The sequence below is a fragment of the Rhea pennata genome, chromosome 7, assembly GCF_028389875.1.
Source record: "Rhea pennata isolate bPtePen1 chromosome 7, bPtePen1.pri, whole genome shotgun sequence".
Taxonomy (NCBI): domain Eukaryota; kingdom Metazoa; phylum Chordata; class Aves; order Rheiformes; family Rheidae; genus Rhea; species Rhea pennata.
This window is the reverse complement of record NC_084669.1, coordinates 14,011,705-14,024,016: the sequence shown is the minus strand read 5'-3', so window position 1 is coordinate 14,024,016 and position 12,312 is coordinate 14,011,705. Positions and strand designations below refer to the sequence as shown.

At 43.8% G+C, this 12,312-nt stretch overlaps 1 protein-coding gene across 7 annotated transcripts in view; it reads right to left on the bottom strand.

Annotated features, from left to right (window-relative positions):
- SH3PXD2A (SH3 and PX domains 2A) overlaps positions 1-12,312 on the bottom strand; it is a 264,915-nt gene that overhangs the window by 12,922 nt on the left and 239,681 nt on the right. For all 7 annotated transcript variants that reach the window (XM_062579532.1, XM_062579534.1, XM_062579535.1 and 4 more), the window contains 4 exons: positions 9,229-9,346; positions 3,256-3,590; positions 2,349-2,398; positions 109-228 (listed from right to left, as the gene is read on the bottom strand). In XM_062579532.1, coding sequence (XP_062435516.1) covers positions 109-228; positions 2,349-2,398; positions 3,256-3,590; positions 9,229-9,346 — 623 coding nt within the window. The remainder of the gene's footprint in view (positions 1-108; positions 229-2,348; positions 2,399-3,255; positions 3,591-9,228; positions 9,347-12,312) is intronic.

Genomic DNA, 12,312 nt, shown 5'->3' with positions numbered 1-12,312 from the left:
TGAGATGACAAGGAACACGTTAGGCAAAATCTTAACCAATTGCTTTTCACTCAGTCTTCTGCAACAGCTGAGCATTATTATTTTCCCAGCTGCACTGGCATGGCTCACCTCTGCCTTTTGTCCTCCACGAAAGCTTATCCCATCAGAGATACAAGACTGGAACTCTGCAATAGTGTAGTATTCTACTTCCACAGAGGGCGGCTCTGGTGGTTTGGGCAACTGAAAACCCTAGAGCAAAAGAAGTAGTTTTGTTCAATTAAACCAAAAGAAACAGCGAGCTGAGGAGCATCAGTTTAAAAAAAAAAAATATTTGCCTTCTCAGATGTGCTGTTCAATAAAACTCTTCCTCCTTTCCATGCTACTTCCTAATGATAACTTCTTGATTCTCTGGAGTAGAAGCTGACAGAGATGGGCCACAAGAGAGAAGGCCTTTCAAACTATACTCTGTTCATGACTCCTTCACTAGCTATTAAAACTGTGATAATCTTTACCTGAACAGTAAAACTTTTACTAATAGGCCATAAAGCGTGCCCTGCCATTCCAGCCACAGGAACAATAGTCCATTTAGTCCGATATTTTGTACAGAAAGATTCAGTTTTGGTTGGCTTGTTACAACTATAGAAAATTGCATTGCACTAGGCCCGTGTAAGATTCTGCCCATTCCCAGGTAAAATATTACAAGTATAATATTTTAACAGATATAATGCTAATGTGTTATTGCTCTTCATCTGCTCCTGAACTTTAAATAGCCTGAATTCTGTAATGATATGACATAACGGGAATCTGCTGTAGCAAAAACAGAGAGATCTCAGAACCCTGTAGCACTTTTCAGCTAAAGCCAGAGTGGTAGGGGAAGGACTTGAGGGTGAACCAGAACCTCTGCTCAGCCCCAACACCTGAATGCCAGCACAGCCTGCATTTGAATTGCATAGAGGCTCCACGAGAAACAAGACATTGCTACTTAAAACCATTCTGGCAGCATACTAGACTGCTCTAAAAGCTAGGTGCCTTTACATTTATGCATTTTAGAATTTTTTAAAAATATTTGTAAAGTGGTAATTGGGATGAGAGTCTCTTCAAGAATTTCAATATCCAAAGCTTTTCAGATCATCACACTGCTTGTCTACAGAATGACTAGAGGATGGTGAAACTTCACAGCTTGAGTTCCACTCAGTGCTAGCATAAGGGTAGCATGTCAGGATCTCAAGAATACAGGGCAGACCTGCAACATATGGACACAGGACAGCAAGAGACACAAGATGATCCTAAAGCTATTAATAAGAGGAAAGAAAAGGATTCACCGTGCTTTATTCACATGCTCTCTGGTTTGAGAGATCCTCATTGCAGCTAACAAGCTGTGTTTCATCACGCACAGCATGTGGCACTTTGCAGAGAACACATCACTGTACCTTAGGAACCATATCTAACAATGTTTTAATTAGATGTTTCAGCACTATAAATGCTGAAATATAGTAAAAGATGCAGTATAATAAAATGCCTTCAGATAATAGGATGGTTTGGGTTAAGTGAAGATAATTGGAAACAGTAGACATGTTCAGGGTTTCACATGTATTATCACTGTTATTTTTGCATGGAATTAAGTTTAGTAGCCTTGTCAAAACAAAGTCTAATTGAAAATAATGCAAAGTGAAATAGGAAGAAAATGTTAGCATGCTATTCGTCCAGGTTATTAAGAGATGTCTCAGATGACACAGAAGAACTACAAATCACATGCTGTTCATAAAGCGTGCAAAGTCGAGTATTATGGCCTGGCCATAAACAAGTTTTTAGCATGACTTTTGACTTTTTTGCAGCTGGATTACTGAGTAGCCCCCATATGAAGATGACAGCCCTAGTCTTAAAAGGCGGTCCAAACTTCCAGAATTCCAGCTTTAAAACAACCACAGGAGCTCTCATTTCTGTAGTAAGCATCCTCCCGTAAGATCCCAAGTCACTGTAAATACATACAACAGTGAGATGCAGCCACCTCAAAGATGGGAGTGATGGAAGGAGGCGAGACATTCCTAGTCGCTAAAGACATGTGCTCTGCCACTGTAAGATGGCAGTTAGCTACTGCCTTGGCCAAAAGACTTCCAGAAGAACTTTAACCCTTTTGAGTCATCCAAGGGGGCTTTAATGCTCCTGCACAGCACACAATTGGGGCAACATTTTAAAAAACAAAAATCCCTCAATTAACATCAGGATGTTCAGATACTTAAATAATAAGATGAACAGCCATGCAAATAAAGCACCTCTCAGACACTCGCTTGTGCAGCTATAGGAAGTCTCTTAAAAACACATCAGCACACCTATCCCACTGCCTCTATATACCATAAATCAATACAAACCAGACTGGATTCTCTTCGCGGGGGAGGCCTTGTTCTTAAATTTGGAGAACCTGAGCAAGAAAGGAAAAGGAGAGAGTTTAACTTTAAAAGTACTGCTAAACACATTCTTCAAGAGCTCCCTACTGTGTTATGCAGCTTGAGAGTATTAGAAGTCACTATTTGCAATATTTGAGGCATTTCTCTGAAATAATATAGGAAAATATGAGGGAATGTTAGAGATACCAAGATAAACTTGCTATTCATCTCAGTAAAGCTAGGAAGTTTAAGAGAAAATCACTGCCAGAAAATAGTAGATTATATTTTCTGCTGGAACTGACCAGCTCTGCTGGAGAATGGCCAGCAAGGAATTGGCTTAGAGTCGAGTTTCCCCCCAGCAGTAAAAATAGTCCACTGATTTAATAACACTCAGTCTCTTCAGCCATAGTACCTTGCCATCCCTTGCACAGACTAGAGTTAAAAATCTGCATTTTGCAGATGACATAGTAAAAATGCACATCATAGCAACTTGCCCCAAAACAGCAAAACAAAAGTAAGAGAAAAAGCATAGGTGGTCTCCTTGACTCAAACACACCATCACATGATCTGCATTATAGAGGGGAGGCGAGGGAGCACATTTTAGAGTGTTCAAAAGATAGAACACTTCTCTGGAAAAAAAGAAAATATTAAGGAACTGCATACCAGCTAAGATATATAAGTAGCAGCCCTTGTACAAAAGCAAACAAACTCTATCGCTGCTAGTGGATGAGTGTGTCCTGGAGTCCCTGCAGATCCACAGACAAGCGCAAAGATCTGCTTGTACAGCTGCAAGACTGGGACACACAGGGCCTTAGCTGACAGAATGTCACCTACAAAATGCAGAAAAAGACATTGCAAACCAGTGGAAATCCAAACTTCTTTACTGCCTTACTTATCTGAGCTCTTTGTGGTGCTATCCTTGCTATTGCTGGGGATCCCTGGGCCAGTTTGGATGCCTGCTTGTCTAGGGTCATCATAGCATTGCCGTTAGAGTCGTTGCACAAGATGGGCAAACTGATTTCCTTCTTGGTGATGTGGGATTCTGAAGTCTCATTTTCTGCTTGAGTTTCCTTGTCAGTGGCTGATTTCTTGTTCAGCAGGTTACTGATCTCCATGATGTTTCCTATGATTTCCACTGGCCCAGTTAAGTTCTTTTTCCTAGATGGAAGATCATCCTTAGCCTTCTTCAGATACGAAGCAGGGGCCCAGCCCTCTTTGCCGAGATACCTGCAAATAAAAAAATAAAATATAAAAAAGGAAATATTGTCACAAACACAGCCATGTCATGCATACCAGGTGCAATTACTAAGGCAAAAAGGATGGAGTTTTATATCAAACTAAACTTGCACTTCTCAGACAAGATACTGTGGTCTTTATTCATCTGCTACCTATTGATTAGGCATCTCAAAGTCAGCTCAGCTAGCAGTGAACTGCTGACTGCTGTAAAAAGAAGTGTTACTTCTCACCATAAGGGAGGCTCTTTGGAAAGGAATGAAGTTGCTCACCAGGCGAAGAGTTTCACCAGTTTGTTTCATGCCACATTTATATCATATAGAACAGACTCACTGTTTCCTCATATAGCAAAAAGGCAAATAAATGTGTAAAGGATTTCAGTCCATCCTAAGGGCAATTCATAATGGAAAAGAGCTGAAGTAAGGGCGAAATTCATCCCAGCAGAGAGGTCTTACGCCTGCAGTATGCAGGACTTTGTGCAAGCCTCCAACCTGCAACTGTAACAGACCCTGCCCTCCTCCAACGATTAGCTTTTCTAAGGACTTAACTCAAAAAAAAAAAAAAAAAAAAAAAAAAAAAAAATCCAGCATGGCAACTTACTCTGCCAGTGGCCAGTGTAAGGTCAACAAACTATTTGACCAAAGAAAAATAGCTTTGATGGCGATTCATTTTCCTGAACAAGCTAGGGCTATTTGAAGAAATAAACTGGGAAATCTGAACAGATACCTGAATCCAGTAAGCGTTCCCAGAGCACAAGACTGACTGCACTTACTATACTTCAAACTAGAGTCATTTTTTCACTACTGGGCTTTTGGGATGATGGTTTTTCTAACTCCTGCCACTCCTAACACCTCAGCAGGGACTTCAGATTACAATCAGACTCCAGGGAAGCCCACATGGATGAACTCTGCTTTCCCTAATGAAACCCTACCTTGCTATAGAGCAAGTCACTGAAACCCTTCTCCCTTTAATTTCTTAAGATACCCAAGGCAGGCACTTGAACTATAAGTGGGAAAGCAGTCACCATTAAATTCCCGGTGCTCAGGAAATCTGCAGGAAATACAAAGGTTAAAACAGTAGGACTCTAATGCTCTTTAATGAAAATGAAGACTCATTACACAGCAGAGGAAGGAGCTGCAGGGGAAGGGGGATGCCAGCAAACCATTCTCTGGTTTTCTATCAGATGAGCAACTTTGTCATGCAAACACTTAGATTCTGAGATTAGCTGTGACATTTCTTCTGCAGGGCATATCCCGGGCTCACTCACCACACTAAACATTCAGCGGCAATGGGACTTTCCGGAGAAAAACAACAATGCAGCATGGGGGCGCTTCCATAAACTTTGTTAGGGTCTTGCTGTATGAAAAGTCAGAGGTCCTCATGCTGTTTGCTGAAAGTACTATGCCCAGAAGTTTGCCCTTCCCTCCCTGCCCTGGCTATCTAGATCAACCAGGGCAACAAACAGATACCGCCTCTCCCTATCTGCCCTGCCACATAAGGAAGAGAAAGGTATGGGATTGCCCATGTTCAGAGTTTAGTGTCAAGTCTTCAAGAAAAGCATCCAAACAGCTCTGAGCTGGGTTTGCAGCATGGAGGCTAACAAAACAAAACAAACAAAAAGACCCCCTCAATGGCAGTGACTTGCTCTGGCTTCCAACAGATCCAAATTTCCAAACTGCATCACGGCACGGCATCATGACTAGATGCTTCGTATTGACAGAATCCTGTTCCTTTTGAGGCTCCGCTCCCTGAACCAGTCTGTGCTGGAAATCCCTAGGCAGGGCTCTGAGGTTTGCAGTAACAACCCAGGGAGGGAATGTAAGTGTTTTGTGCTGGAACTGATTATGGTAAGATGAGAGGGTATCAAGCACCGTACATCAGTTCCAAAAACCAAAACAAACCTCCACACTCCCAAACACAACACACACCCAAAACAAAAAGTAACCCTCAATACATGCCATATCCCCTACTGTGGCATCTTAGTGCCACTTTCAAACAGCGACAAATGATGACTCCATGCCCTTTTGCACCACGGCTTTCTGCTGCCTGTACATCAGAGAAATAGTTTTGAAGGAACCTTATAACTTTACATGATCTGGAGATGTCAGGCCTGTGGACTGCCAAGACAAGAAAGCCACATCAGCCAACACACTGAGCGTTCCCGTTCCAGAGGTTACTTTCAACAGAGCGTGATTGTGCAAAATCATCAAGAAAAAACACTTCCCCTCCACCTTAGTTTATAGGAGACTTAATATGTTTAAGATCAGAAAGGTAGCAACAGATAGATTCTGTACTGGCCCGTTAGTTCTCCTGCCAACTATAGGTATTTGGATCAGCCCATATAACCCTGCTGCTTCAGACACCTCTGATCTCGTGCTGTTTCTCCAATGAATAGTAGCAGCAATGGCTGGACAGTTAATAACTCTGGACAACATACCCTCCGTAGGGTGGCAGTTGCTTGTGCAAGTTAGCAAATTCAACTTGAAGTTAATGCCAAGCTGTAGCTGCCAGATGCAACCCCACAAATAAGAGCTACTTATATAAGCCAAATAGGCTTGCCTTTTTACCGCAGTCTCCACATTTGGCAATCTCAAAGCCCTTTGCAAAGATCACCTTCAAAGACTATTTCATCTCCTCATTTTCTAGGTGGAAGTAGTAACCAAGAAATCTTGAACCAGTAACAATCTTCATTTCGTGTCTGAGAATTGAATCATAAATATCTTTCCTTCGTTCACATTCTCAACCTACAGCAGATACTGCAAATCTTCTCCCAGATTCCTTCTCGCTCCAGCTCAGCCAACACCACTTCAACTGCGCTTCATCACGTAGGCAGGCTCAGGCTCATGACAAGTCACAAAATGAAGCAGCAGGCAAATAAGAAACCTCAGGAAGCACATTGCTCCTTCTCTTGCCTGCGATCCTGACCGGGCACCATGAGATTACCTCTGGTGACGGTAACAAAGGAAGATCCAAGCAACGAGCGGCCATGGCAGCTGGTGAACTGCACTAGGGCCGTACTAGGAAGCACACAGATCCACTAACTCTATAGAGCAGTAACAAGGATCCTAGAACCGAGCCCTCCGCACACTTCTGAAGTCCGAAAGCTTTTTTTTTTTTTTTTTAATCATCCTGTGTACAGGGCAAAATAAAGGAGAACGCTAATATTAAACTGTAGCTTCCACTACAATAGAATGGGAGTATTACAGAATTTTGTGCAACGATTTGGCTCCACTGTGATTCCAAAACCCTCCCTGTTAATATTACATGAAGGAAAAAATGGATTCAAACCATAGGAATGTTTTTTTAAAAAAAAGTCAGAAGTGCCTCTGTGAGTCTGAGTATGAGAGTCACATCTGCTTTCCAGCTCCAGAGCACTGGAATCCCTCCAGAGGGAAGCAAATGGGGGGGGGGGGGGAAGGAAAGAGAAAAAAGAAAGGAAAAAAAGAAAAAGAAGGACAGGAAATGAGGATCAGCACATGGCCAGGAATTTGGGGAAACTACATATTTAAGGTGGAACAAACTAATGCCTTTAAGGTGGATTCCATATGCAAGCGGCTGGATTTGTTTTTATTTCCAATTTCCAGACTGTGATGAGGGTGCTCAGTCTCTGTCGCCCAGCAGAGACACCACGGCAGCAAGATTCAACTGCAGCCTCTTCCTGCTCTCTCTGCAAAAGTTGCTTCTTTCAAAACAGTGAATACTCAAAGGACATATTGCTGAGTAAGATAAATCATTTTCTGAGCAGTACCTAGCAGCCCTCATAGTAGATCTCAGACTTCTTGTACAGTTTATCATGCTTAAACTGCTATCTGGGCTGTGAAGGACCAGCTTCTCAGGGATGGATCACCACACCCACATTTTAAGAGGTATTACCTGCAGAAAAAGTTATTTCTAAGAGAGGTTAATCCTCTAGCGAGACTGAAGAGCACTACCCCAGGGCAGCAGAGGCTTTTCCTGCATGTGGCCAATACTCAAAGCGCTCAGGACATATGCATCTGGTGAGGTCTGACCCACTTTGCAGCAAAAAGCAAAGCTGCTCAACTCAAAATGCCTCCTGCAGAGCAGCCAAGAGCATGCTGCACTCCTGCCTCCCTCCCCAACCACCGCCGGGAGCCTGCAGCATCCAAAATTGCTCCTCCGGGCAAATCAACATGGAGGATAAAGTTGCTGCAGCAAGTGTTACCAAAAGCCAGAATGCGCTGCTGCTATAAAACTTCACACGCACATATTTGCGCTTCTATTCTTAGAAGAATGAGCAGTTCGTGCTGGCCCAAAGGAATTTGTGCAGAAAATAAAGGAAAAAAAAAAGATCTACTCATGGTAGAGCTGTTAATATGATGAAAGGGGACCTATGGTAGTAATAAGGTTGTATTTCAGAAGGAGAGGAATTTCAGAATAAACTCAAGGCTGTTCTCCCCTCAAAACTTATGTGCTCTTAGTTCTTCTATCTGCAGCTTTGGATTCAACTTCTGTGAATGATTAAAGGAGAAAAAAAAAAAAGTGACCTGATCAGACCCTAGCATTTTGAGTTCCTCCTATCTGGAGTGCCTTCCTGGCTCTGCTACTATCTTCATTAACCTCCTCCCCTCACAGGAGCATTAGAAGAAAGACAAAAATATTTCTAAGTACAAGACATCAAGAAAAACAACAACATTGCTTCAGTCAGCACTTTCAGAGTCTTCATTCGGAGCTGATAAATCAAGCAAGATTCAAACAAAAGCAAGTTAGGAGTTAGGGAGGGAAAGGGGGAAAAAATCACCATTATAAAGACATTCTTGGTGCAAAAAGGTGACTATATGTTTTACACTGCCTGAGAAATAAATGTCTCTTTTTAAGCTGCTCTATCACACATTCTTCAAAGAACAGAGCACTGCCAGACCCACGCACCCAGGTGATGCATGTGACACAAGCCAAGGGCAGTCACAATAGAGGCACTAAAACTTAAAGTGCAGTGTGAACCTAGATGGAGAAAATTCTTGTCAAGCAACTTGTCCTGACACCTTATGCCACCATCTGAGATGCAGCTAAATGCTTAGGGAAGATCTAGCTTAAAGAGTGGATTTAAGTCACAGGTCTCCTCTGACTGCTGTCCTTGATAAGCAATAAACTAGATATGAAATAACTTCACCTGCCCTGGGAATACATTCCCTGTACACACCTAACTGCCTGAACGGGATGTGCAAGAGGATGCAAGTTAGTTGAAACCATCAATAAGTTGGAAAAGAAAGGCAATAGCCAGAAAATTGATCTCTTTATCCTGAAGGTAGCATCATCTGCCCCATACAGCTCAACAGACCACAAACAGCCTTTCAGCATTGCTATAAATGGACACAAACTCTTATATAGAAAACATTAAAGTTATGCACAACAGAAATCCTTGTTCGGACCCACAGATCTTAACTGAAACCTGGGCTTTTAACTCGAAGGAAGGAAAGCCTACAAGATAAGGAATTTCCCCACTGGAATAGCCCACAGCTTTTGCAGATACTGTAAGGTTACACCAACTACACCTTATGGAAAACTCAGGTTTCCTTGCCCAGCTACAGAATTATTTAAATGCTAACATTAAGTGAATTATCAGAAAAAACGTCATTGTTGCAGGCTCTGCAGCGGTCTGGCCGCGCGGCTTTACCTTATGTACCACCATCCTTCCAGGTTCTTTTGGATGACCTCCACGGTGACCCCTTTTTCGAACCCAATCTCATCCTTCCCCTGGCTGGCGTACGGCTGGATAGTGACATATTTCTCTTCTAGTGAGGGGAGAAAAGGCAACATCAGTTAGGGTCAGAATTAGTCCAGCTGTTTTTCTGTTCTGCTCGCTTTTAAGCTGTTGTGCAGCAATTACGTGGAGCCATGACCAAAGGCGGAGCCCCGCTCAGGGGCCCGCAGATTATTTATGCTGACGACATGACAGATAATCAGCCCCTTGCCGCTACCCTGCTGCTGATAATCAGTGCGCTTCCATGCCAATAATGACACAGAGTCCCCCGAGACTCCCCCCCGTCCAGGTTCCTCGAATGGGTAAGAGGGAGGATTTGAAGTTGGACCTCACTCCCGTACTGTAACTTGACAGAATCAACCTGGCTGCCAAATCGGCCCGGCGTCACCGCGGGAGCTCCAGCCAGTTGGCTCTTCTGAACACCCACACGGCTGCGTTAAGCATCGCGTTACTGAAACCCGAGCCCTGGATCCCAAGAGCGACCTGTCTTCCCCAGCGCAGAGGGGCTGGCCCATCACGCAGTGTGGGTCTACACAGAGGGGCTTGAAACACCATTAGAAGAAAAAAAATAAAAATAAAAATAAAAGGCTTTGCATTTAACAGGAGACCTTATAGCACCTTGCATCCACAGGCTCAAGTGTTTCACAGTTTCGTTAGCTCTCGCTCCAGAGAAATGCACAGGGAGCAATGCTAAAGGAGGGTCAGAGCTAAGACATACCTCAAAAGCACAGGCTAGATTTCAAGTTTGGTGTTTGAGCCAGAAATGTAGCATCCCTACTCATCACTAACAGTTACCCCCTTCTAAGCCAGGCAGAGGCGAGCAGACTTGTTGAGAGGAACCCAAAGACACAGGAAATGGACGTTTTCTCGGCATCTTCCTTACCCACCAGGAATCATTTACCGCTGTATTTCCATCACACAAGGTCAAACTTCATACATTAGCTTGAGGCATTGACAGTGCGAACTGCCAGCCTCCCGCTCTGCATCAGCGGGCAGGGGAAGTGTTACCAAGCCACTCTCCTGAACCCAAGCTGTAGTGCATGAAACAGCCCGAGTTTCCTTGGCTGAATAAAAAGGCAGTGAACAAGCAATTAATTGCACCCAAACAGGCCTTCCTAGCACGCTTCCTACTGGCAGTCCCAACAAGGCACGGCTGGGAACAAATGGGGAGGGGGGAGCATCACTGCACAGGAGCGGGCAATTAAGTGAATCCAGCGTTCCCAGTGCCGAACAAAGGAGCTAAGCAAAGGTTGCAGTGGCTGCAGGTAAATGCTATTCTGGAGCGAGTGAAGCACACCCAACCATATGTTTGGTTTTGTGGCTCAAGCGCATTTTGTTGCTGGGTGAAATACAGCAACATTAAAGAAAAATGTTACCGAGACAAAGTAAGAAAAACTACCTCAAAAAGGGAGGAAAAAAAAAGTTGACAAAGCATCTGATGGCAGTAAGTTCAGCAAAACTACATCTTTGGAGCCAACTTCCTTTTACTGGTCTTGTTTGAATCCTTTTAATTCCGACAGAGTAAAACCTGTCAAAACCTTTGCCTCCTAGAGGAAAATAATCTCTCCAGCTCCCCTATGAGGGGGCTGCTTAGCTGCTTTATTACTGCTAAGGAATCCAGCTAGTTTCTAATTAGCATCATCAGGACACAACACCCTCCCCAGAGAATTACTCTGATATAAAATCAGATCTGATGACTGCTGGTACAGCTAATGAAACCTGGCTTCAAAGCCACGGGATAGCTCTCCTAGCTTGGTTTCTGCTCTGCAGAGTAAAGGTAGACTCATTTTTCTTTATTTAAACTGACTGCTGCTGAAGGAGTTAAGTGTCCAATTTCCACCACCTGGAAAAACCCAAGCATTAAACTGAACAGCAGAAGACCTCAAGGCAGCTTGAACTCATCCCCAAGAGAGGACTGTGATCAGAAAGTGCAGGTACCGAGAACTGCAGTATTGTCACAGAAATACACTGCCTCAGACAGCCTCCAGGCTTCTCTAAGACAACAACAAAGAGCTAAACCATGTGTTTGCTGAGCTTTGGAAGAAGGCTCTGCTTTGTCTCTCCCACATACCAGAGCCCTTTACAACCCAGGCTATTGGAGTTCACTCTTGCCACTGCAGCTACAACCGGAGTTTATCTTATTTTTTTCCTCCATGTAAACAGCCATCCCTTACACAGAAGTGATCTTTATTCAGACAGCTCCAGCTCCTTTTGCTGGACAAAGCAGTCCTGCTGTCTGGGAACACAGCCTGCTTCCTTCTGCCGAGAAGAACAGGGGAGGTCATGAGCAAGGTGTTCACTCCAAGATGTGTACAGCTTTCTAAGACTTCTGCTCCAGCAGGACTTCTCGCGGGTGAGAGATTGAGACCACAATGGTCATCCATCAGCCTCTGCCAATACTTGGCAGTATTTTCCAAATCTGATCATTCATGAGAAGTCAAAGTTTGGGATGAGGGTTTTTTGCAGCCTGGGATCAATCACCTTTCAGACATTAGATCCTTACCTGTACTCACACAAATCACTGTCTCCATCCTACATACAGGTAAGTGACTGCCAGGGGAACGGTAAATCCATGCAAAGTACTAGAACACCTGGCTACTGATGTAAACAGCTTCTGGGCTCGCAGCTATGCACATGAGTACACACTATTGCTCTACCTGCCATCTACTCCTGTACCCTCTTTCCAGTTTCGAAATAAGTCAGAAAAGCAAAGATTTATCTTTTGAAGGACCTATACCAATCTCTCTCATTCTAGCTTGTAGAGATTGTAGAGCCTTGTAGAGGCTGGCAGAGATTGAACCAGTTGCTGGTCTGGCACACTGAAAAAGCAGCAGTAGGCAGCACAGGAAAGCCCCACGCTTGAGAGCGGCAGTTCCTCTCCTGAGCTTTTTGCAGTTTTACTGGGGAGAAACTCTGCGGGGCAGCTCTCAGGAGCCTCCAGCACTGAGGTTTCTGCTTTGCCTCTTGCTACCCTCTCTCTATCTCATACACTCACGT